This window comes from Xenopus laevis, chromosome 2S (assembly GCF_017654675.1).
Source record: "Xenopus laevis strain J_2021 chromosome 2S, Xenopus_laevis_v10.1, whole genome shotgun sequence".
NCBI classification, from domain to species: Eukaryota; Metazoa; Chordata; class Amphibia; order Anura; family Pipidae; genus Xenopus; species Xenopus laevis.
Window position 1 is genome coordinate 83174135 of NC_054374.1, and position 22080 is coordinate 83196214.

The 22080-nt window shown below is 39.6% G+C and overlaps 1 protein-coding gene across 3 annotated transcripts in view; it reads left to right on the forward strand.

Moving 5' to 3' along the window:
* Positions 1-22080, forward strand: part of LOC108709603 (protein yippee-like 2) — a 48979-nt gene that overhangs the window by 23499 nt on the left and 3400 nt on the right. For all 3 annotated transcript variants that reach the window (XM_041584085.1, XM_018249597.2, XM_041584086.1), the window contains one exon: positions 20794-20837. In XM_041584085.1, the coding sequence (XP_041440019.1) occupies positions 20794-20837 (44 nt within the window). The remainder of the gene's footprint in view (positions 1-20793; positions 20838-22080) is intronic.

The following is a 22080-nucleotide window of genomic DNA, read 5'->3' on the forward strand; positions in this document are numbered from 1 at the left end:
GTGAAAATTCACCAGCGTGACGTCATTTCGGAACTTCGCTGATTTACTAACCATCGCTGGCGTAACTTCTCTAGCGAAGGAGAAACTCTAGTGGTATTTCGATTCCTAACGCCAGGCGAATTTGCGCTCTGGCGAATGGATGTAACTACGCAAATTCACTAAGAGGCGGATTTTAATGAACGTAAGTTACCTCTTGCGGCAGACTTGCCTTCGCCACCTCAGACCAGACGAAGTGCAATAGAGAAAAAAATAGTTGAACAAAAAACGCTAGCGTCTTTTCCTTTTTTCAGGGTGATAGGCTGCAAAAGAGCATACGTTTTTTTGGGGTAACCGGCTTTCCCCCTACATTGCCTAACATATGGCACTTAAACTATACAGTGGGCGCTATTTTATTAAGGTTCCCTGGGCTTGTGTAGTGTAATGTATTTTCTGCAACATATACGTCCATTGAACTTTAACTTCCCACCGTAAGCAAATTAGCCAATGCTATCGTAACTTTGCTTTGCTTGGCGCAGTAACGATAACGCAACTTCGCCAGCGTTCGGTGCCCTGGACGCAACTTCAGATTTTAGTGAATTAGCGTTATCCAGGCGAATCTACACCTGGCGAAGTGTTGCGCTGTGAGCGAAGCCGTCGCTGGCGAATTTTCGGAGGTTAGTGAATTTGCCCCCAAGAATGACATTAGACATATTTTATCTCCTCTTTATTGCTAAAACCTTTGTCTTGTTAGCAGCATGTCTCTTTTCTGCTATGCACTTGTGGACCCTTCTACAGCCATACATAAACTATCTTATTTATGTAAACAATGCTAGAGCTTCTGAAAAAAAGCCATTATATTATTTTGCCAGTTCATTGTGAAGAATATACTGTATATGGCATGGTCATTTTTGCCTTTTTCTCCTGGTTCATTTCTCACTAGGCCGATGAGCAACAAAGTAGAATCACCCCCCAATCATTTGAATCTCAGTCGCCTCGAGTGGAAGGGCAGATGATAGTTGTTTCAAATTGCTGACTTACATATTTCAGGTTATGAAATATAGCAACAATGTTTCACATATGTATAGCCATAATAATGCAGCAAAATAGATTACCTAATTGTACATTTGCTGAAGAGAATAACCAGTAAAACATGAACCTCAAATTTATCTGGTCAAGTTTTTAAAGGGGAAAAACTTGAATATTTCAAAATTTATTATGCTCTTGAAGGTGCTAAAAATTTAAATCCGAAAATACTCCAGCTAAAACCTGTTAAAATCATGTAGAAGTTAGTGGCTGGTGTCCTTTTAAGAAATGGAACATGTTTTTTACCTTCAGGATTCTAAATAGTTTTGCGCTGTTTGCTCTGGTTTTTGTTGATAAGTTGATAAATTTGAGTTGTCCCGATAACTTGAAAAAGTTGTACGATTCGAGCGTTGAATTGAAAAAGTTGCACTATTCGGATTGTTGCATGATTTTTGTCGTATATTTTTATATTGGTTAATTAAGGGAATTCAGGTTTGGGAATTTGGTCTAATCCTTTTTTTTTTTTTTTTTAATAGAGTGAGAAAAAGGTTGAGTTTTATTTTAGTAAATAGGCCTCCCTGTGTCTGATTACTATAGAGGAAGATACCCCATTGTCGGGAGGGCTGGACTTGGCCAGAGGGTGTGTGGGCAAGAGGGCATCCACAGGGAGAGAGAAAGGGAATGAAGAAGGATGGGCAGGAGGCTGGGGGGGATGGGCAGGCACCTGAAAAGTTGAAATGCTTGTTGGCACCTTTGGAGTTGTTTTGCAGGGGGCCTGGTGCAGTCTAGGTATACTGATGCATGTATGGCTACCGTTATACAACTGGGGTTACCATTTAGGTCTATAGTTACATGTTTTACATGTTCTAAAGTGTACATCACAAACTCCCTTTAATATATATTGAGCAATCCATGAAAATACTCCTGGATAAATGCCATGATTTAATTCTGCATTGACTAAAAATAGTTAGTTTGTGATGTGACTGCAATCCTGATGCAAGAATAGTAGAATCTGTTAATATGGTGTTAGTGTTAATATGGAGTATTGAAACAGGTAGAAGTTCAGGTTGGGTTCAGAGCCATCACCTTCATTTACTTATATACAGTAGGACCAGCATGTTGCATAGTTCTTTCCCATAATTAAATAAACATAGGTTACAGAATAGAAATATAACGGAGGGAACTGTTTATAAACACATTGGTACTCAAGCCATGGCCAGTTTGGTTGGCAATACACTGATTGATTGGGAACAGGGCACTTAATGATTGTCATATTTTGACAGTTCCTTGGAGCACTGGAGAAAGCTGCTATTGATGATGAGCAGTGCCTACCAGCCCCAAATTATGCTTTGAGGACAGTACATAATGACTTTCACAACTGCTTCCCCATGGCCCTGAATTTTAACTTTGTTGACCTACAGTATTTCCCAGACATACAGTATGCTACTCAGACAGATTAACAATGGTGAGGCTAAGGATTTTCCATCTACGTCCATGCTATAAACCTGGATGATTTAATCTGCCTGTGCAGTTTAATGGCACGTAGTATTACTTATGAATGATGACAAGGGTGCTCGCAAAGTACCTTGAGATTTTATTGATGCCAAAGTAAATCCGTTTTAGGATACTTTCTATTAGCTCTTTCATTCAAGGTTCTTTTAAAAGCTATTTACATTTTCTTTTACCCTTCACTTAAAATTGTTCCAGCACCAATATATTTTTTGGGGATATGTGGCTATTAGATTTGTTGAAGAGTGTCAGCCCTGATATTGAAGGGGTGTGACAGTATTGCTTCACTTGCTCTGTTTCTCTGAAAGCAACCAAATTCAGTTCAGGGGCTGACCTATCTGTAATATCGATTTCAGGATATTGTAAAATGAATGTGGCTAAAAATGTCATATTTTATATAGTGAACTTATTGCACCAGCCTAAAATTTCAGCTTGTCAATAGCAGAAATGATCCAGGACTTTAAACTTGTCACAGGGGGTCATCATCTTGTAAAGTGTCTGTGACACTCACATGCTCAGTGGGCTCTGAGCAGCTGTTGAGAAGCTAAGCTTAGGGGTCGTCACAAATTATCCAGCAGAAAATGAGGTTTGTCTGTAATATAAGCTGATGCTACAGGGCTGATTATTAAATTCTGATGCTAATTGCACTGGTGTCTGTGCTACCATGTAGTAATTATTTGTATTAAATGGCATGTAAAATCTAAAATAGAATAAGGTTAGAAATGCTGTATTTTGTATACTAAATATAAACATGAACTTACTGCACCACAAGCCTAATCAAACAAATAATTTATGCTTATAAAGTTGGCTACCGGGGGTCACCATCTTGTAACTTAGTTAAACATATTTGCAAGACTAAGACTTAAGTGCACATGTTCAGTGTGGTCTGGGCTGCTTAGGGATCGTCATAAACAAAGCTGCTTGAGTTCTGCATGGCTGTAAGTAAGGCGGGGGCTCCCCCTGCTGTTCATAAGTATGATTGTTTCCCTACTCAGCAGTTGGGGACCATCTGACAATTCCTATCCACAGCAGTAAATGAAGGGAGAATTTCACTGCACACAGTCGGGTTTCTTATAAAAATGGTACACATTTTTTAATCAAAGTATATTGGAGATAGGTTTCTTTTTCATTAAAGAAAGTAAAAATGGGATTTTATTTTTTTGCCTTTACATGCCCTTTAATTACTAATTAGCATTATATTGTGACAATTCTAAGTGTACTGTATATTGTGAGTGGGTCCCTAAGCTCAGTAAGTGACATCAGCACAGAGCATGTGCAGTGAATCAGCAGAAAAGAAGATGGGGAGCTACTGGGGCATCTTTTGAGACACAGATCATCCCTGCTGAAGGGCTGTGGTTGCCTTGGGCTGATACAGAAGCCTGAGTCATAATGTACAACATTTCTAGCTACTTCTTTAGTTAGACTTTAGTTCTCCTTTAAAGGGATGACATGACCCTGTAAGCCTAAGGGGGGGGGGGTAGTGGTTTGTTCAAGTATCATGGTTAAATTTCAACCTGTGGAATCAGTTATGTCTATGAAAAAAGTAGTGAAGTATGATCCCTTCAACTGGATCACCATATAAAAAGTTTAATAAGTTGTACGGTGTGCAATTGTATTACAGACATATTTTACTGCCTATTATAATTCAGATTCAGAGCTAAACAATATCTCTGCAGATCCCACCAAAATTGTACCAAAATACAGACACCCATCCATCACCTACTCCCTGGAACTCTCAGATACACTGTAATACACTGCTAGACATCGCTATATCTAAATGAGAGCATACACTTTCCAGCAGCTTTTAAAGAAAACCTGCTGGCCGCCACCAATTTCTCGGGGAAAAAGTGTGTATCTAGGCTCTTCATTACCACTGTATATGCTCCACAGAAGCTGTAATAGACACTTATATACATCATTCTGTCAGCAAGGTCATATTTGCAGAGAGACAAGGTCACAAATGATGCCTTCTGTTTGAATATCCTGGCAACCACTCCTCCAACACCATAATCGCTACCCTTTGAAAAATGGCTTTCGGGGATACCTTTTCATTGAGCCTTTATGTCACAGAAAAACAAAAAATAAAAAGGAAGCATAATGTTTCCAGCCTACCATATATGATTTGCTCAATGGTCACAGTTAGAGCAATACAACTGTCTGTCTAAGCATCTATAACTGTACATTATAAGGTAAAAGTAGATACTGAGAATTAAATTATCTTAATACTTCTATGCAGCTGGACATTTTAAAGAATAGAAATAGGCCCATTTGCCTTGAAATCAGGTGCAGTTGGCCATTAAATAATAAACTTCATCCCACCATAAGGCATCATAGTCCCAAGCTGCTACAAACCATCAAAATGGCTCTTAAACATGGGTGTTTATTTATTTTTTTGCTTATAAAAGCAAGCATAAAGGCATCTAATGCATTTGAGTTCTGTTAAAAATGTAACCGAGCAAGTTTTTGTGAGATTCAAACTCAGGCTCCTGTGCTGTTGTATTCTGTGCGCGGCAAGCTCAAAAAATGCAGCATGTTGCATTTAAAAAGACTCAATGAAAAACAAACGCAAAAAATGCAACTGTAAACATTGCACACAAAAAAGTCCATGTGTAAGAGAATATGGAAAATGAATATGGAAAAAACAGTGGCCAGACAGGATCTCGTTTTAGACTGTTTCCATCAGTTCCACTCTACAAATACTGGCAAGCACAGTCTGGCTTCTCTTAGGGGCAGATTCACTAAGCTCGAGTGAAGGATTCGAATGAAAAATACTTCGAATTTCGAAGTATTTTTTGGGTACTTCGACCATCGAATTGGTTAAATTCGTTCGAATTCGATCGAAATCGAACGAAATCGAACGATTCGAAGTAAAAATCGTTCGACAATTCGACCGTTTGATAGTCGAAGTACTTGCCCTTTAAAAAAAACTTCGACCCCCTACTTCGGCAGCTAAAAGCTACCGAAGTCAATGTTAGCCTATGGGGAAGGTCCCCATAGGCTTGCTAACCTTTTTTTGATCGAAGGATTTTCGTTCGATCGTTGGATTAAAATCCTTCGAATCGTTCGATTCGAAGGATTTAATCGTTCGATCGAACGAAAAATCCTTCGATCGTTCGATCGAAGGATTAGCGCTAAATCCTTCGACTTCGATATTCGAAGTCGAAGGATTTCAATTCGAGGGTCGAATTTCGAAGTATTTTTTACTTCGAAATTCGACCCTTAGTGAATCTGCCCCTTAATGTCAATTAAATCTTGCCACTACTAGATTCAAAAACAGCCATGGAAGATAAACTCCCCTCTCAAATATCAGTATTGTGTGGGGCACATCTTCTTGCAGCTAATCTTGTATAAGTATCTATCTACCCCAACTGATTTAAAAAAAAAAAAGTTCAAACCATGGACTGATGTGCATCATATTGTCTTACATGAAGGAGAACTAAAGGGGTCTGTACCAGCTCAAGGTGATCGGAGCTTTTAACTGGGGAGATCTGTGCCTCTGGAGATCAGCTTGGTACAATATTTGTTTGGGTGTGTTTTGACTACTCCTCTGACCACACAGTTAAACCTCTTTTAATACATGAAATTTCCAGAAAATTACAATTCTATGCCATGGCTGAAATAAATGGTGATTTATGGGCATGACTCTTCGAGATACAGTTAATTACAGTGAAATGCTTACTACTGGCATACAGCTAGTTCTAGGGACTTGCTATATTCAGCCTCATTTAGAGGGTTTTTTTTTCCCTTCAGTTACATCTGACTGCCAGATTACGTCATTGATCTTTTCATTGATTAATAAAGAAAAAGAAACAGCAAAAATGAACTTTAGATGAAGGTAATTGTGCAGTATCCACCCAATAATCCATTTGTAAATGTTTATAATGCCTTAGTTAGTTTGGGGGATTTAATGGCAAATCCATTTCAAATCTTCTATTCTCTAATTTATTATACAGATTTAAAGGAACTGTAATTTTGCATCTGCCATATTGCTATAGGAATTAATAATTAATAATAATAATGAAGTATTGGACACTCTGTGTGAGATGTACCTGACACTGGTACAAGCGTAGTTGCCTCATGTACATGTACTTAGAGTGCCCAATTCTGTACCTTTTTTTTCAATTTAGAATTTAATCTCTCTGCTAGTGATGTCATTAATAGTGCATATTTTTGCATGAATTCAGGTACAGATATGGGATCCGTTATCTGGAAACCCATTATCCAGAAAGCTCCGAATTATGGAAAGTCTCCCATAGACTCCATTTGATCCAAATAATCCAAATGTTTTAAAAATGATTTCCTTTTTCTCTGTAATAATAAGACAGTGCCTTGTACTTGATCCAAACCAAGATATAGCGACAAATCGCCTTTTCTTGGGGCAACTTATCTCCCCAAACTGCCTTCCCGCCGGCTAGAATCTAAATCGCCAGCACTCGGAGTGCTTAGTTTTTCGAAGTTGCCCGAAGTTGCCTCACAAGGAAACTGTGGGCGACTTTGGAAAACAAAGCGCTTTGAGTGCCAACCCTGCCGGCGATTTAAATTCTAGCCAGTGAAAAGGCAGCTCAGGGAGATTAGTCACCTGAAGAAGAGGTGATTTGTCGCCAGGCGACTAAATCCCCCCCAAATCTCTACGTGTGTCTCTGCCGTAAAGTATGAAGATCCAAATTACGGAAAGATCCGTTATCCGGAAATCCATGGTCCCGGGCATTCTGGATAGCAGGTCCCATACCTGTATCATCCTGGGTCATGCAGCTAAAACACGTGGTTTTATGGTGATAGCGTGATGTTTTTTATACTTATGGTCAAGCCAATGTACTTTGTTGTTAATAAATATAGATAATTTGTATCTATGGTCTGAATACTATGTACTGGTTCTGTTTTTTTCTCCTTTGGTTTGGATTTATTCATAGCTAGCCCAGTAGTACCATCACCTTCATTTGATTGTGGCTAGTCCTGGCCACCCCTTTGAGGAGTATGGGGCTATGACCGCCCAAAAAATCTTTAGGAGGGCAACACATTTTTTCCAATTCTGTATCTTCTTAGAGCTCCAGCAATTGCTTCTGTAGCAGTAGTAAATGAGACCTATATTTTGGTTACTTCAAAGAGTGAACATTATATTTAGTGAAAAAAAAATAATAAAGTGAGATTATATGGTGCAGGGAAAATGTGTTTCACTTTTCTCTATATAAATCACTCAGCAGAAAAATATGGTTTTGATCTTAAACACAAACAAATGTATGTTCCCCCTTAGGAAACAGACTTCCAAGAAACACATTTATTGTCTAACATCTGAGGGTGGAATGTGGAGGAATCAACAGTTAATGTAGCCACAGAACAAGGGTTCATTTTGTATTTCCTTGGAAAAATGTCCTAAATAATAAATGACTCCATTCAGTGGTAACATTTTACTTGAAGGCACTACACAGTTTGTTCATATTCAGAATTCAGAAGTATGTTTTGCTGATGAATGTACAGACAAAACTAACCCTGCAGCAATATGGACAGGTGTACTAAGGGCCTGGTGAGGTTTTTAAACTGAAATATAAATCCATTTTAGCTGTATTTGCCAAATGCATGAAGCAGAGATTATAATCACTCATTCCAAAGATCTGCCATGTATTTAAAACAGGCTCTCTTTACATTCTTCTGTTAGCTATAACTGACTCATATAAACTAAGCTTTAGTGACGCCTAATGCCATTTTGTGACAAATAATACCATGGTCCATTTTATATTAACTCTGCAAGGAATAAGTATGTTGCAGAGGATAAACAATTTTCCCAAAGAAGGTTCCTCTACTGCCATGGGCGTCAGTAGAAAATTTTCCAGGGGGGGGCTAGGAAGAAAACATATTACACAAATTACTTGTACCCATATTTTGGTTTACACACAAACCTAACAGCTTTTCTATAAATATATAAAGTAGTGACTGTTGCACATGTATAGCATTGCCATTCTATTAGTGACAACAACTGCTTAACACAATTACTAGCCAGTGGCTTGTAGAATGTTATTCCCTCTAGATATATACAGTGAAGCCTCCATTTTTCTTACCCTAATTTTAAGTTTTTCCATATGTAATACCATTTTTTGTGGTCCCGCCAATATATTTAATGCATAATACATTTCCCTGACTTTACACCAGGTCTTCTGGTCCCCCTGAAAAAAATAAAATGGGAGTTCTACTGTACATAAAGTAGAATAACAGCAGGAAGAGGTTGTGCCCAAGGAAATGTCACTAGTATAGAATCTATGTTTATACATTCTGTTTCAATAGAGGAAAGCTGCTTTGTTCCCAGAGTGGCAGAAGGGTTAAAAGATAAGAGTCATCCAAAAAGAAACGATTAGGTGGATACAGGACAGGAGCAGGAGACAGGGGTGAGGGCAGAGGGTTATTAGAGACAGAGAGGTGAGTGTGGGGGTAACTCAGCAGAATCAGAAAGGAAAGGGTAAAAGAGGAGAGGGAATAGAGTGAGGCCATGTATAGGTGGGGGATTCAATGGAGTAATGGGACAAGGAACTGTAGGCAAAACTCACAGCCCAACCATATCTATAAGATTGAATAATGAATGTAGTTACACAGCTATACACAGGTTCATTATAGTCTCTATAACACACACAGTTTGTAAGACATTCTAAAACACAGCTGCCCTTACACACATTAACACTAACAGTTAATTTTACACACAGACATAGATACACACACATAAACTGGCATTGACACACATGTAGGGACCCATAGGGTTAATATGCTCCTATGGCTTCAATTCCCTACCCTGCCTCCTTTTCCCTAGTTGCTGGGCAAAAGTCCATGTATCTAGTGTTATATTCACCTGTCCAGTTATTGGCCAAGAGGTGTAATGACCACTTCCTACCACACTTCAATATAGTGTTTGGAAAGGGGTGGACCTTCCTCATTAACTGCTGGTGTCCTGATCAACTGGTTGTTCTTGTTCCCATTGAGCCTGGGTACACCAAGGCCCAGTAAAGCCATTGCCCGGCCTAGAGGGACCAGTACCTCTAGTGTTTGAGTCGGGACCAGGGAACCCTGTGAACAAGGTTAGTTAAATACAGGTTATATCAGTCATAGACTCTCTAGGAGAGTCTAACTAAGTTAGAGAGTACAGATAGCAAGAGCAGCTTTGTGGTCCATCAAGGATCTGTAGCAGGGAGTAGCTTCCCAAGGCTCCTAGATTGCCTTTAGTGAAGGGACTGCAGTGGATAGGGCATCAGGCTTCGAATCCTTCTCCCTGACCCTCAACTGGGTGGGATGCAGGCCACTTCAAGGTACATCTGCCTGGGATTCCTTATTACTACTCAATTACAATGCCTTATGGGAGTCACATTCCTCAGCTGTGCAATCCAACCTGTCTAAGCTCTGCTAATACTACTTGCATATACCTCATGACCAGGGGCGCTCCGCCAATGAGGCGAGCTGAGCCGCTCGCCTCAGGCGGCAGCGCCAGACAGGATTCCAGGGGCGGCAAAAAGCCGCTCCTGCACCTTTAAGAGCCGAATTTCCGGTTTTTAAACCGGAAATTCGGCTGCGCTATTGCGAGAGAGCGCAATTGCGCTCTCCGCAATCGTGTTCCTGCCTCCCCTCGCCGACAGGTAAGTCAGTGCGGGGGGCGGCATTGCAGGAGCCGCCTCCTTCCCCAGAAACGGCGCTGCTCATGACTGTAAGTAAACCTGTGGGTCACTTATCTAGAACAAATAAACTTGTTACTCCTTTGTTTCACCATAAGAACCTCCTGGTGACCATTATTCCTATTTTTACTGCACAGTAGCCTGAGAGTTGTAGTAATACTACACCATTCCTGAAATCTTCCACTTAGCAAAGGCCCTAGCCTCAAGTGTTTGAGTCACATGTAACCCATGCTCTAATCACTAGCTTTACATTAACTACTTTTGGTCAGCCTATCCCAAGTTAGCATTACACACGCAGGTGTAGCCTCCCATTTTAGGCTTTGGTGAATAGTGCTTTGAAGGCAGTTGTTGCCCAGTAATGACTGGCGTGTCCATTGCCTTATGAAGGCTTGTTTTGATAGCTGCTTCAGTTATGTGGGAGCTCTCAAGCGGTCTTCAGATTTGGTGTCCAGACATGTATCGCCCTGCTATAGTTATAGGGATATCCAAAATATATTCAAGAATATCCCCTCTAGGAGGGCCAGTTCAACCATTTGAAAACCATTTACTCCACTTTCAAAAATTCTGTATAATTTTTAGAACTGCCGGTTTTAAATATTTTTTGGAGTTTTATATTCCCACGTTTTTCATATAAGGAGCTGTATTTTATCAACTAATAAAACAATCAAAGCTTTGCTTGCTTGCACATTTCTGGGCCAATTTCACCTGCAATGTGGTCAGCCACAGCAGCCTTCAGCAGTGCACACAAGCTCTCAACATGTGATCAGAGACTGCATGTGACTATAAGGAGACTTGGTGCCTGCCTGCTACTGATTCTGTCAGAAATCAATTTACCTAATTCTAAACCAAAAGTAAAACTTCCAAAGGCACATAGTAGGTTACCATAGGAATAGAAATTCTGTTATTGTTAGTAAAATAAAGGAATTCATTTACTTAAATATAAGCAGAATAAAAGATAACAGTATCAAACAAAATTGATTCTCAAAAGGACAATAACTTAATACAGTTAGAACAATTATGTTCTAAAAAATGTTGCAGAGTGCCCCTCTGTGTAGTACCCACCCTTATGTGCTGCAAATTATATTTACTGTACTTAAATGTCTTTTTCGTGTTTGGTGGTACTGGTTGGGGCCTGGGGCTTTCTGGATAATGGATTTTTCCGAAATTTGGAACTTAATACCGTAAGTCTACAAAAAAAACATTTAAATATTAAATATACCTAATGGCTTGTTTTGTTTTTAAAAAGGATTAATTATATCTTTGTTTGGATCAAGTACAAGGTACTGTTTTATTATTACAGGGAAAAGGGAAAGCATTCTTACAAATTTGAATTCTTTGGCTAAAATGGAGTCTATAGCACATGGCCTTCCCATAATTCAGAGCTTTCTGGATAGTGGGTTTCCAAATAATGGATCCCATACCTGTATACCTGTACCTATATCAAGGAAGCATTGTAATTTACTATAAGGTAATGTTCTAGTGGTAAATGAGAGCCTCAGTAAAAGTACCTAATAGTACAGGTATGGGACCTGTTGTCCAGAATGCTCAGGGCCTGAGGTATTCTGTATAACAGATCTTTATACCTTTAGTCTACTAGAAAATCATTTAATCATTAAATACCCCAATAGCCTGTGTTTGCCTCCAATAAGTATTAATTACATCTTAGTTGGAATCAAGTACAAGGTACTGTTTTATTGTTACAGAGAAAAAGGAAATCATTTTTAAAAATGTGGATTATTTGGATAAAATGGAGCCTATGGAGGATGGGCTTCCCGTAATTCAGAGCTTTCTGGATAATGGATCCCATACCTTTAAATTAACTTTTAGTATGATGTAGACCAGGGGTGTCCAACCTTCGGCCCAAGGCGCCGCATGCGGCCCAGGATGGATATGAATGCAGCCCATCTTGAACTTCCGCCAATCCAGGAAACGTCATGTTGCAATGTCACGCACAGAGCGCGTATGTACGCATTCGCTAATTGTATGCATGTGTGGTTTAAATTTTACATTGGATGTGCGGTGTGTGGCTTTTTAGAGCAGGAAAAGAGGTTCACAAGTGAGGTTTCGGTTACTTACAAAGGCAAGTAAGTATTCTTCAGCGGCATTGCCCGCTATGCTAGGGATATATGCAGCACCTACATTTGTGAGCAACTTATTTCAAGAATGAACACACTTGGGGGTTATTACTAAACTTCGAATTTTTGTATGAAATCAGACTTTTAAAAAATCACAGATTCTTTGGAATTTATTAAACCCAGAGGTAGGAAAAGTCCGGTTGAATATGTCAATGGGAGAAGTCTCAATGATTTTTTGATGAGTTTCGTGCAATACCCCAAAACTTTCAGAGTTTTCAGGCAAAAAGGAGAGTTGTCGGGTGAAAAATCCAAATAAATTGTGAAAATCGGATGAAAAATCTGAAAAAATATTGAAAATCCGATTTTTTCCTACAAAGCAAAATTTCGAGAAAATATAATAATAAATAAGCACAAAAAAATCTGACCAGATTTGATTGAAGTTTGTAGCAGAAAATACTGAGATAAATTCGGACTTTTATAAATAACCCCCTAAGAGTAAAATTAGAACCAAATTATCTAATTAGCACCTTGAGAATTCACTGAGAATTGCAACTACTTCCATTGAACCAGATATTGATACATTAGTTTCTCAAACACAATGTCAACAATCCCACTAGTTTTATGATACCCTCTTTTCTTTTACTTTTACAATAAAATACATCAAAAGCTAGCGTTAGTGTTTCTGTGTATTTTGAGTGTGGCCCCAAAAGATTTTTCTTTTTCCAATGTGGCCCAGGGAAGCCAAAAGTTTGGACACCCTTGATGTAGACAGTGCTATTCTGAGACAATTTGCACTTGGTTTTCATTTTTTATTATTTGTGGTTTTTGAGTTATTTAGCTTTTTATTCAGCTGCTCTCCAGTTTGCAGTTTCAGCAATCTGGTTGCTAGGCTCCAAATGACCCTAGCAACCATGCATTGATTTGAATAAGAGACTGGAATATGAATATGAGAGGGTCCGAATAGAAATATGATTAATAAAAAGTACCAATAACAATACATTTGTAGCCTTACAGAGCATTTGTTTTTAGATGGGATCAGGGACCCCCATTTGAAAGCTGGTAAGATTCAGAAGAAGAAGGCAAATATTTCAAAAAATAAATAATGAAGACCAACTGAAACAGTTGCTTAGAATTAGCCATTCTATAACATACTAAAAGTTAACTTGAAGGTGAACCAGTCTGTATATGACTTTGGCCTGACCAGCCATGCCCCATTCCTAGAAACCCCCTATTTTCTACAGCAGTAAAATGGGACTGTTGTCAAGAAGGGGGGCATTAACATCAATATACACTAGCATCAGCAAACTTGCTTCTGGGATGAACTCACTGCAGTTTCCATTTTCTGGGAGATGAGACAGCACTATGTGTATTGTAGCCTCTCTGCTCATTTGCCAGCTGATTCCCTGTTGGCCGGCATGCTGCCAGTGACTGATGGTTTCAGTCATTATGATTTCATCGGTCTGTCTGCAACCTACAAGCACAGAGTTTTTATTCTTCAGTTTGTTTCTCCCAAGCATAATTTAAGTGAAATAACCATTATTTATGGAGCTACAGATATGAAAGGAAATTACATATCAATAAATTGTCAGTTGGAGATTGTGGACCTTTCCTGTATGTCAGTGCTTTCTGCCCTATTTTTCCCCAGAGTCAACCTCACACAAGTATTCTTTTCTATATGTTCACCTTCTGCATATTCACTCTTGGCAAATAATAGAGCCCTAATCTCCAGGGGTTAGTCTCACTACTAAATCAGCGTGTGTGATTAACTTCTCTCAGGGGTGTTGCTACCTAAATGCTTTTACAGAACATTTAAGGGTAATGGAGACACACGCCATTGAACTTCTCAAGAGTGCTTTTATTACTTGCATTTAATTCAGAAGGCAGGAAGCTTTTAAGAAAACAGAATAAGTGGATTTCATCTGTAGTGTGGGTCTTTATAAAAGGCTGCAATTGATATAAACACTTCTTTTATATATATATATATATATATATATATATATATATATATATATATATATATATAGTAACAGAAATGCTGGGAAATAGTTTGAAGGGGTGTATGTATCATCACTTTAATATACCCGTTAACAACATTAACAACTCTTCTGTCTCTAAACTTCTTTCACTAACCTCCTCCCTAGGCTTATCTTTGTGCTCAGACTCCCCCTCTCACTCCAATGGTAATGCTCTGGATCTCATATTTACCAGACTCTGTTCAACTACCAATTTTAATAACTCACCATTTCCCCTCTCTGATCACAATATGCTCACATTTCAACTCTCACTAACTCCCTCCTCACCCCCTGCTATTCCCCAAACACGTACTTACCGTGACTTGCAAGCTGTAGACGTGTCACATCTCTCTTCTTCCTTTGACTCTCTTCGCTCTAATATCTCAGCCATCTCATGTCCTAATGTGGCTACCTCTGTCTACTATAGTACTCTCACCACTGCCCTAAATGAGCTTGCTCCTATAAAAACTAAACGTTCTCGACCCAAACGACTTCAACCTTGGCATACTGCTCATACAAAAGCGCTCCAAAGACACTCACGTGCACTTGAGCGTCGTTGGCGCAAATCCCGTTCAGAATCAGACTTTTGGAGCTACAAATCGGCCCTGCGCTCCTTTAACACCAGCCTCTTCCAAGCCAAGGGACATTACACTACTCAACCCCCCTAGACTTCCACCACCCTCCCTCCACACTCCCCAGTCTCTCCTGTGCTCCTTCACCCCTGTCACTGATGAGGAAGTCTCAAAGCTTTTGGCCTCTTCTCACCTTACCACCTGCCCGCTTGATCCAATTCCCTCAAAACTTCTCCGCAATACCAATCCTTGTCTAATCAAAGCCTTAACTCACCTATTTAATCTTTCGCTCTCAACTGGACTGTTTCCTTCTCAACTAAAACATGCTCTTGTCACCCCCATTCTGAAAAAACCCTCTCTTGATCCCTCCAATCTTGACAACCTTCCGACAAAGAAGCTATAAGGCAAGCTAAAATTGCTATAGAAAAGGATATTGCAGCAAGCAGTAAAAAAAATCCAAAATTATTTTTTAAATATGTCAATAGTAAAAAAATGAAGCAGGAAGGGGTGGGACCCTTACTATCAGAGGGGGGTCAGCTGGTTGATGAAAACAAAATAAAAGCGCAGATTCTGAACTCGTATTTTTCATCTGTCTACACAAATGAAGAACCAGTAAGTGAAGGTTTCCTTCTTAACACTCCCAATTCTAGTAATACAACTAATGATGCATGGTTCACACATGAAGAAATTCAAAAGAGACTTGAACATGTTAAGATTAACAAAGGTCCAGGGCCAGATGGTATTCATCCCAGGGTAATTAGCGAGCTTAGCTCTGTGATTGCCAAACCTCTTTACTTAATTTTTCAGGATTCATTGAGATCTGGCATAGTGCCGAGAGACTGGCGAATTGCTAATGTGGTGCCTCTATTCGAAAAAGGATCCCGTTCTCAGCCTCAAAACTATAGGCCAGTTAGTCTGACGTCAGTATTAGGAAAGCTTTTCGAAGGGTTAATAAAGGATAAGATACTGGACTTCATAGCAAATCATAATACTATGAGTTTGTGCCAGCATGGTTTTATGCGTAATAGATCTTGCCAGACTAACTTAATTTCTTTTTACGAGAATGTAAGTAGAGACCTCGATTCTGGGATGGCAGTGGATGTGATTTACTTAGACTTTGCTAAAGCATTTGATACAGTGCCACACAAAAGGTTACTGGTTAAATTAAGGAATGTTGGCCTGGAACATAGTATTTGTACCTGGATAGAGAACTGGCTAAAAGATACACTACAAAGAGTGGTGGTAAATGGAACATTTTCTAATTGGACCAGTGTTGTTAGTGGAGTACCGCAGGGCTCTGTACTAGGTCCCTTGCTTTTCAACTTGTTTATTAATGACCTGGAGGTGGGCATTGAAAGTACTGTTTCTATTTTTGCAGATGATACTAAATTGTGCAGAACTATAGGTTCCATGCAGGATGCTGCCACTTTGCAAAGTGATCTGTCTAAACTGGAAAACTGGGCAGCAAACTGGAAAATGAGGTTCAATGTTGATAAATGCAAGGTTATGCACTTTGGCAAAAATAATATAAATGCAAGTTATACACTAAATGGCAATGTGTTGGGAGTTTCCTTAAATGAAAAGGATCTAGGGGTCTTTGTAGATAACACGTTGTCTAATTCTGGGCAGTGTCATTCTGTGACTACTAAAGCAAATAAAGTTCTGTCTTGCATAAAAAAGGGCATTAACTCAAGGGATGAAAACATAATTATGCCTCTTTATAGGTCCCTGGTAAGGCCTCATCTGGAGTATGCAGTTCAGTTTTGGACTCCAGTCCTTAAGAGGGATATAAATGAGCTGGAGAGAGTGCAGAGACGTGCAACTAAATTGGTTAGAGGGACGGAAGACTTAAATTATGAGGGTAGACTGTCAAGGTTGGGGTTGTTTTCTCTGGAAAAAAGGCGCTTGCGAGGGGACATGATTACACTTTACAAGTACATTAGAGGACATTATAGACAAATGGCAGGGGACCTTTTTACCCATAAAGTGGATCACCGTACCAGAGGCCACCCCTTTAGACTAGAAGAAAAGAACTTTCATTTGAAGCAACGTAGAGGGTTCTTCACAGTCAGGACAGTGAGGTTGTGGAATGCACTGCCGGGTGATGTTGTGATGGCTGATTCAGTTAATGCCTTTAAGAATGGCTTGGATGATTTTTTGGACAGACATAATATTAAAGGCTATTGTGATACTAAACTCTATAGTTAATATAGGTATGGGTATATAGAATTTTAATTAAAAGTAGGGAGGGGTGTGTGTATGGATGCTGGGTTTTCATTTGGAGGGGTTGAACTTGATGGACTTTGTCTTTTTTCAACCCAATTTAACTATGTAACTATGTAACTATGTAACTATCTCTCTGCTACCTTTCATCTCTAAACTACTTGAGCGCCTAGTCTACAACCGACTAACCTCATTCCTCTCTGACAATAACCTGCTGGACCCCCTACAATCTGGTTTTAAGCCACAACACTCCACGGAAACTGCCCTGACTCGACTAACTAATGACCTTTTAACCGCTAAAGCCAACAATCATTTCTCACTACTAATACTGCTTGATCTCTCAGCCGCATTTGACACTGTAGATCACCCTCTCCTCCTCCAGTCCCTCCAGTCGCTTGGCCTTCGTGACACAGCCCTGTCCTGGTTCTCTTCTTACATCACCAATCGTTCCTTCAGTGTCTCCTACAATGGAGTATCATCTTCTCCCCTACCTCTTTCTGTTGGAGTTCCTCAAGGCTCTGTCCTGGGACCATTACTATTCTCCCTCTATACTTCCTCCCTTGGCAAATTAATAAATTCGTATGGTTTCCACTACCACCTCTATGCTGACGATACTCAGATCTATCTCTCATCTCCTGATCTCAACCCAGAACTCCTAACTCGCGTCTCCTCCTGCCTGTCCGCTATCTCTACCTGGATGTCGCAACTCTACCTTAAATTAAACCTCTCTAAAACTGAAATGGTTCTCTTTCCTCCAACTAACACCCAGGCCCGGTGCCTTGGGGTTATCCTAGATTCTGCCCTGTCATTCACTCCTCATATCCAGTCACTTATTAAATCATGTCACTTCCACCTAAGGAACATATCCAAAATACGATCATTTATCACCCAAGACGCTGCCAAAATTCTTATTCACTCTCTCATCATATCGCGTCTAGACTACTGTAACTCTCTTTTAATTGGCCTGCCCCTCCAGAGACTGTCACCTCTCCAGTCCATAATGAACACTGCTGTGAGGCTCATACACCTCAGCAACCGCTCCTCCTGTGCCTCACCATTCTGTCAATCCCTGCACTGGCTTCCATTACCTTTCAGAATCAAATTCAAATTAATGACACTGACTTTCAAAGCACTTCATAGCTCTGCCCCACCCTACATCTCTGAACTCATCTCTATATACTCACCCACTCGCTTACTACGCTCCTCTACTGACCTACTACTCAACTCTTCTCTCATTACCTCCTCACATGCTCGCATTCAAGACTTTGCAAGGGCTGCACCCCTCCTCTGGAACGCTCTCCCACGGTCTGTCCGACTTTCTCCCAACCTTTCTGCTTTCAAGAAATCTCTGAAAACGCACTTCTTTCGAGAAGCCTACCCTCACTCTGCTTAACTACCAAACGCAACGCCACATACAATACCACATTTCTCACCCACTTAATTTGATCTTGCCCACTCCCACACCTTGTGTATTACTCCCTTCCCTTTAGACTGTATGCCTATGCATAGGGCCTTCCTCACCTTTTTGTACCTGTATTGATTGTGATGTTTGTTACTCCATATATTCTATGTATGTAATTCATGTGATGTAGTTGAATAATCACATTTACTCTACAGTGCTACGCAATATGTTGGTGCTATATAAATACATGTTAATAATAATAATAATAATAATCCAGATTTCTGTCATACTGTTTTTAAGCAACCAGGTAAATGTACATTTTTTCACGGGTCTGTGGCTAGCTGTAATAGCCGGGAAAAGGAGACGAGAGTGTTGAGTGGGATCCGATTCCAGATGGACAGTCCGGGTTTGCCCAACACCTGAGTAGGGAAGGGATTGTGTGTCTCTCTCTCTCAATCCTGGGGAAAAGAGCAGGCAGTGCAGGCCTGTGAGAGAGCCAGATTCATGTGAGTACGTGCTGTGCCACAAATACTGTTTTCGGTTAGGTGCTGGATGTTAGATCCTCATATAGTTAGTTAGGAGCTAATTGTTTAGTTAGTGCCGGACAGGCAAGGTTTTATTTTCATTTTTGTTTGTTTTGATTCATGTCTTCCTGCCAACCAGACAAATAAAACTGGTTGCGGCCAGTTGCACATTACCAGCCAGTTTTGTGTTGTTTTGCGTGGACTCCAATACTGCTGTGCACCCGTCTACCCCCAGGAGACGACGACCCTGTTACCTCAAACAGTTACAATATATATATATATATATATATATATATATATATAGATTGTAACACTCCAATAAAAAGTCTTTTTTCACTATACCCGTGAGTGCTCTTGACTGTATCTTTATGCTCCCTTTTGAAGAAGCACCCGGGATTCGATTGATTAATGGTGAGTGCCGGTGCAACAAATTGACTATATATATATATATATATATATATATATATATATATAATCACCGCTTCCATAGGCACTCTCCATTCAATCGATCAGCCTACCGGGTGCTCATCCAAAGGGATATCTATATTTAGCAATAAAGAGCACTCACGGCCATATGTCTGCTCCAAAAAAATATAAAAGTTTTTATTGCATAACACCAACGCGTTTCAGTCCACAGAGGACCGTCATCAATATATATATATTGTAACCGTTTGAGGTAACAGGGTCGTCGTCTCCTGGGGGTAGACGGGTGCACAGCAGTATTGGATATATATCAATACTTTTTATTATGAGTATTAACATGTATTTTTAGAGTTCCAACATATTGTGCAGTACTGTAAAATGTTTGTGCTTATACAAAAGAAATCACATGAATTACATACATATAACATGCAGAGTTACATACATAACAACCAGTACCAGTAAAAAAGGTGAGAGGCCCTGTGCAAAAGAGCTTACAATCTAAAGGGGAAAAGAATGAAACACAAGTTGTGGGAGTGGGCAAGATCAGAAATAAGCTTAAGAGATGTAGCATATGGTATTGCATTTGGTAGCTAAACAGAGTGAGGGTGGGCTTCTCTAAGTATGTTTTAAGAGATCTTTTGAAAGCAGAAAGGTTGGAAGAAAGACAGACTGGGGGAGAGAATTCCAGAGGAGGGGTGCAGCCCTTGCAAAATCTTGAATGCGAGTGTGTGAGGAGGTAATGAGAGAAGCGTTGAGGAGCAGGTCAGTAGAGGAGAGTATTAAGCGGTTGGGTGAGTATCTAGGGATGAGTTCAGAGATGTAGGGAGGGGCAGAGTTATGAAGAGCTTTGAATGTCTCGGGTCATTCGCTTTTATTCTGAAAGTTTATAACTATTTCTATGAAAAACAGAGATAAAGAATTTTAGTACTAATACAAATTAAGCAAAATTGAAACTGTAACATTGTGTGGAAACCTATAAGATTTTTAGATCAAATGGGTTATTCGCACATTGCAATGTATTTTAGAGGAGTGTTGTTCAGCTATTATGCAGTGGGACAGTGCTGGATCATATTAAAATGATGATGACAGTCATAGATATCTATAGAGCCCTTGAGTAGACTGTGGGCTATCCAAAATTTTATGGAGGGACACATCAGGCCAACAGCCCCTAGTGGGACAGGCCTGCTTTAGAGAGTAATGCTACAAATATAAACCTTGCTCTAATCTAGTCTGGAAAAAGGACATTCACAGGTGAGGTCAGCATTCAGCTAATGCCACCAATTTTCTTGGACTTTCAACCTACATATACCAAATTGATATGTACCCTATATAATATATAGTAGATATATAGCATATATAGATATGCTTTTGATATCTTACAGTATATGTCTCTGTTTTCTTGCAGTCATTTCAAGGAAGTCAAGGTCGAGCTTATCTATTCAACTCAGTGTGAGTATCGAACACATTTCCATGTTTTCAACACTTACTTGGATTTTAAAGGAGAACCTGCAAAGCCACAATGTTGATGTCTTAAAAATATGCTTTATTCTTTTTATTTCAATGTATTTGTAGGTAGGAATCCATTTATAAGTAGTTTCATCTAACCTAACATATCTTTCCTGCTGCAAACAACTTAGTCATGATGTTGCTGGCAGATGGGCTTTCCAGATCACTAACATCTGGAAGATCAGGTCCAAATACTGTTTTCATCTGACTGCTTGCACTTCTCAAGTGGATCTATGAATAAGGGGGCACAACACATCCCAAAATATTCTTCAATGTAGAGAAATGTGGATGAAATTTCACCAATGCAAAGTTTGCCAAAATGCAAAATCACCAAAACTTGTACTTTCCATTTAGTAAATTTTCGATGCTGTGGCAAAGTTTTACTTATGCTAAACATACTTCATTTGCAATATAGTAGTAAATATGCCCCTGAGTGTCAAAGACAACAAGGAGCATGTGCACTAGTAGCCAGTCTTTTCCTGCCTTCCAGGCAACATGTTCTTAGTTAGCAATCCCTACCAGGAAGCCTCAATGTCAAGTGCTCTAAGCAGTTGAATGTAGTTCTTTACTAGGGGGCACATTTACTCGAGTGAAGGATTAGAATTATAAATATAATATATAATATGTATATTATAAGTATTTTTTTGGCTACTTCGACTATCGAATTGGCTACTTCGACTACGACTTCCAGTTCGAATCGAACGATTCGAACTAAAAATCTTTTGACTATTCGACCATTTGAAGTACTGTCTCTTTAAAAAAACTTCGACCCCCTACTTCGCCACCTAAAACCTACGGAGCACCAATGTTAGCCTATGGGGCCTAGCTTTTTCTGATCAAAGAAAAATCGTTCGATCGATGGATTAAAATCCTTCGAATCGTTCGATTCGAAGGATTTAATCGTTTGATCGAATGGTTTTTCCTTCGATCGTATGAAGGAAGGAAATGCGGTAAATCCTTTGATATTCGAAGTCGAAGGATTTTACTTCGCCGGTCGAATATTGATGGTTAATTAACCCTCGATATTCGACCAATAGTAAATGTGCCCCTATGTGTTTATAGAATGGTCAGTTCTAAGTAACTTTCCAATTGGTCTTCATTTTTTCTATTTTATAGTTTTGGAATTATTTACCTTCTTTTTCTCACTCTTTCCAGCTTTCAAATGGGAGTCACTGACCCCATCTAA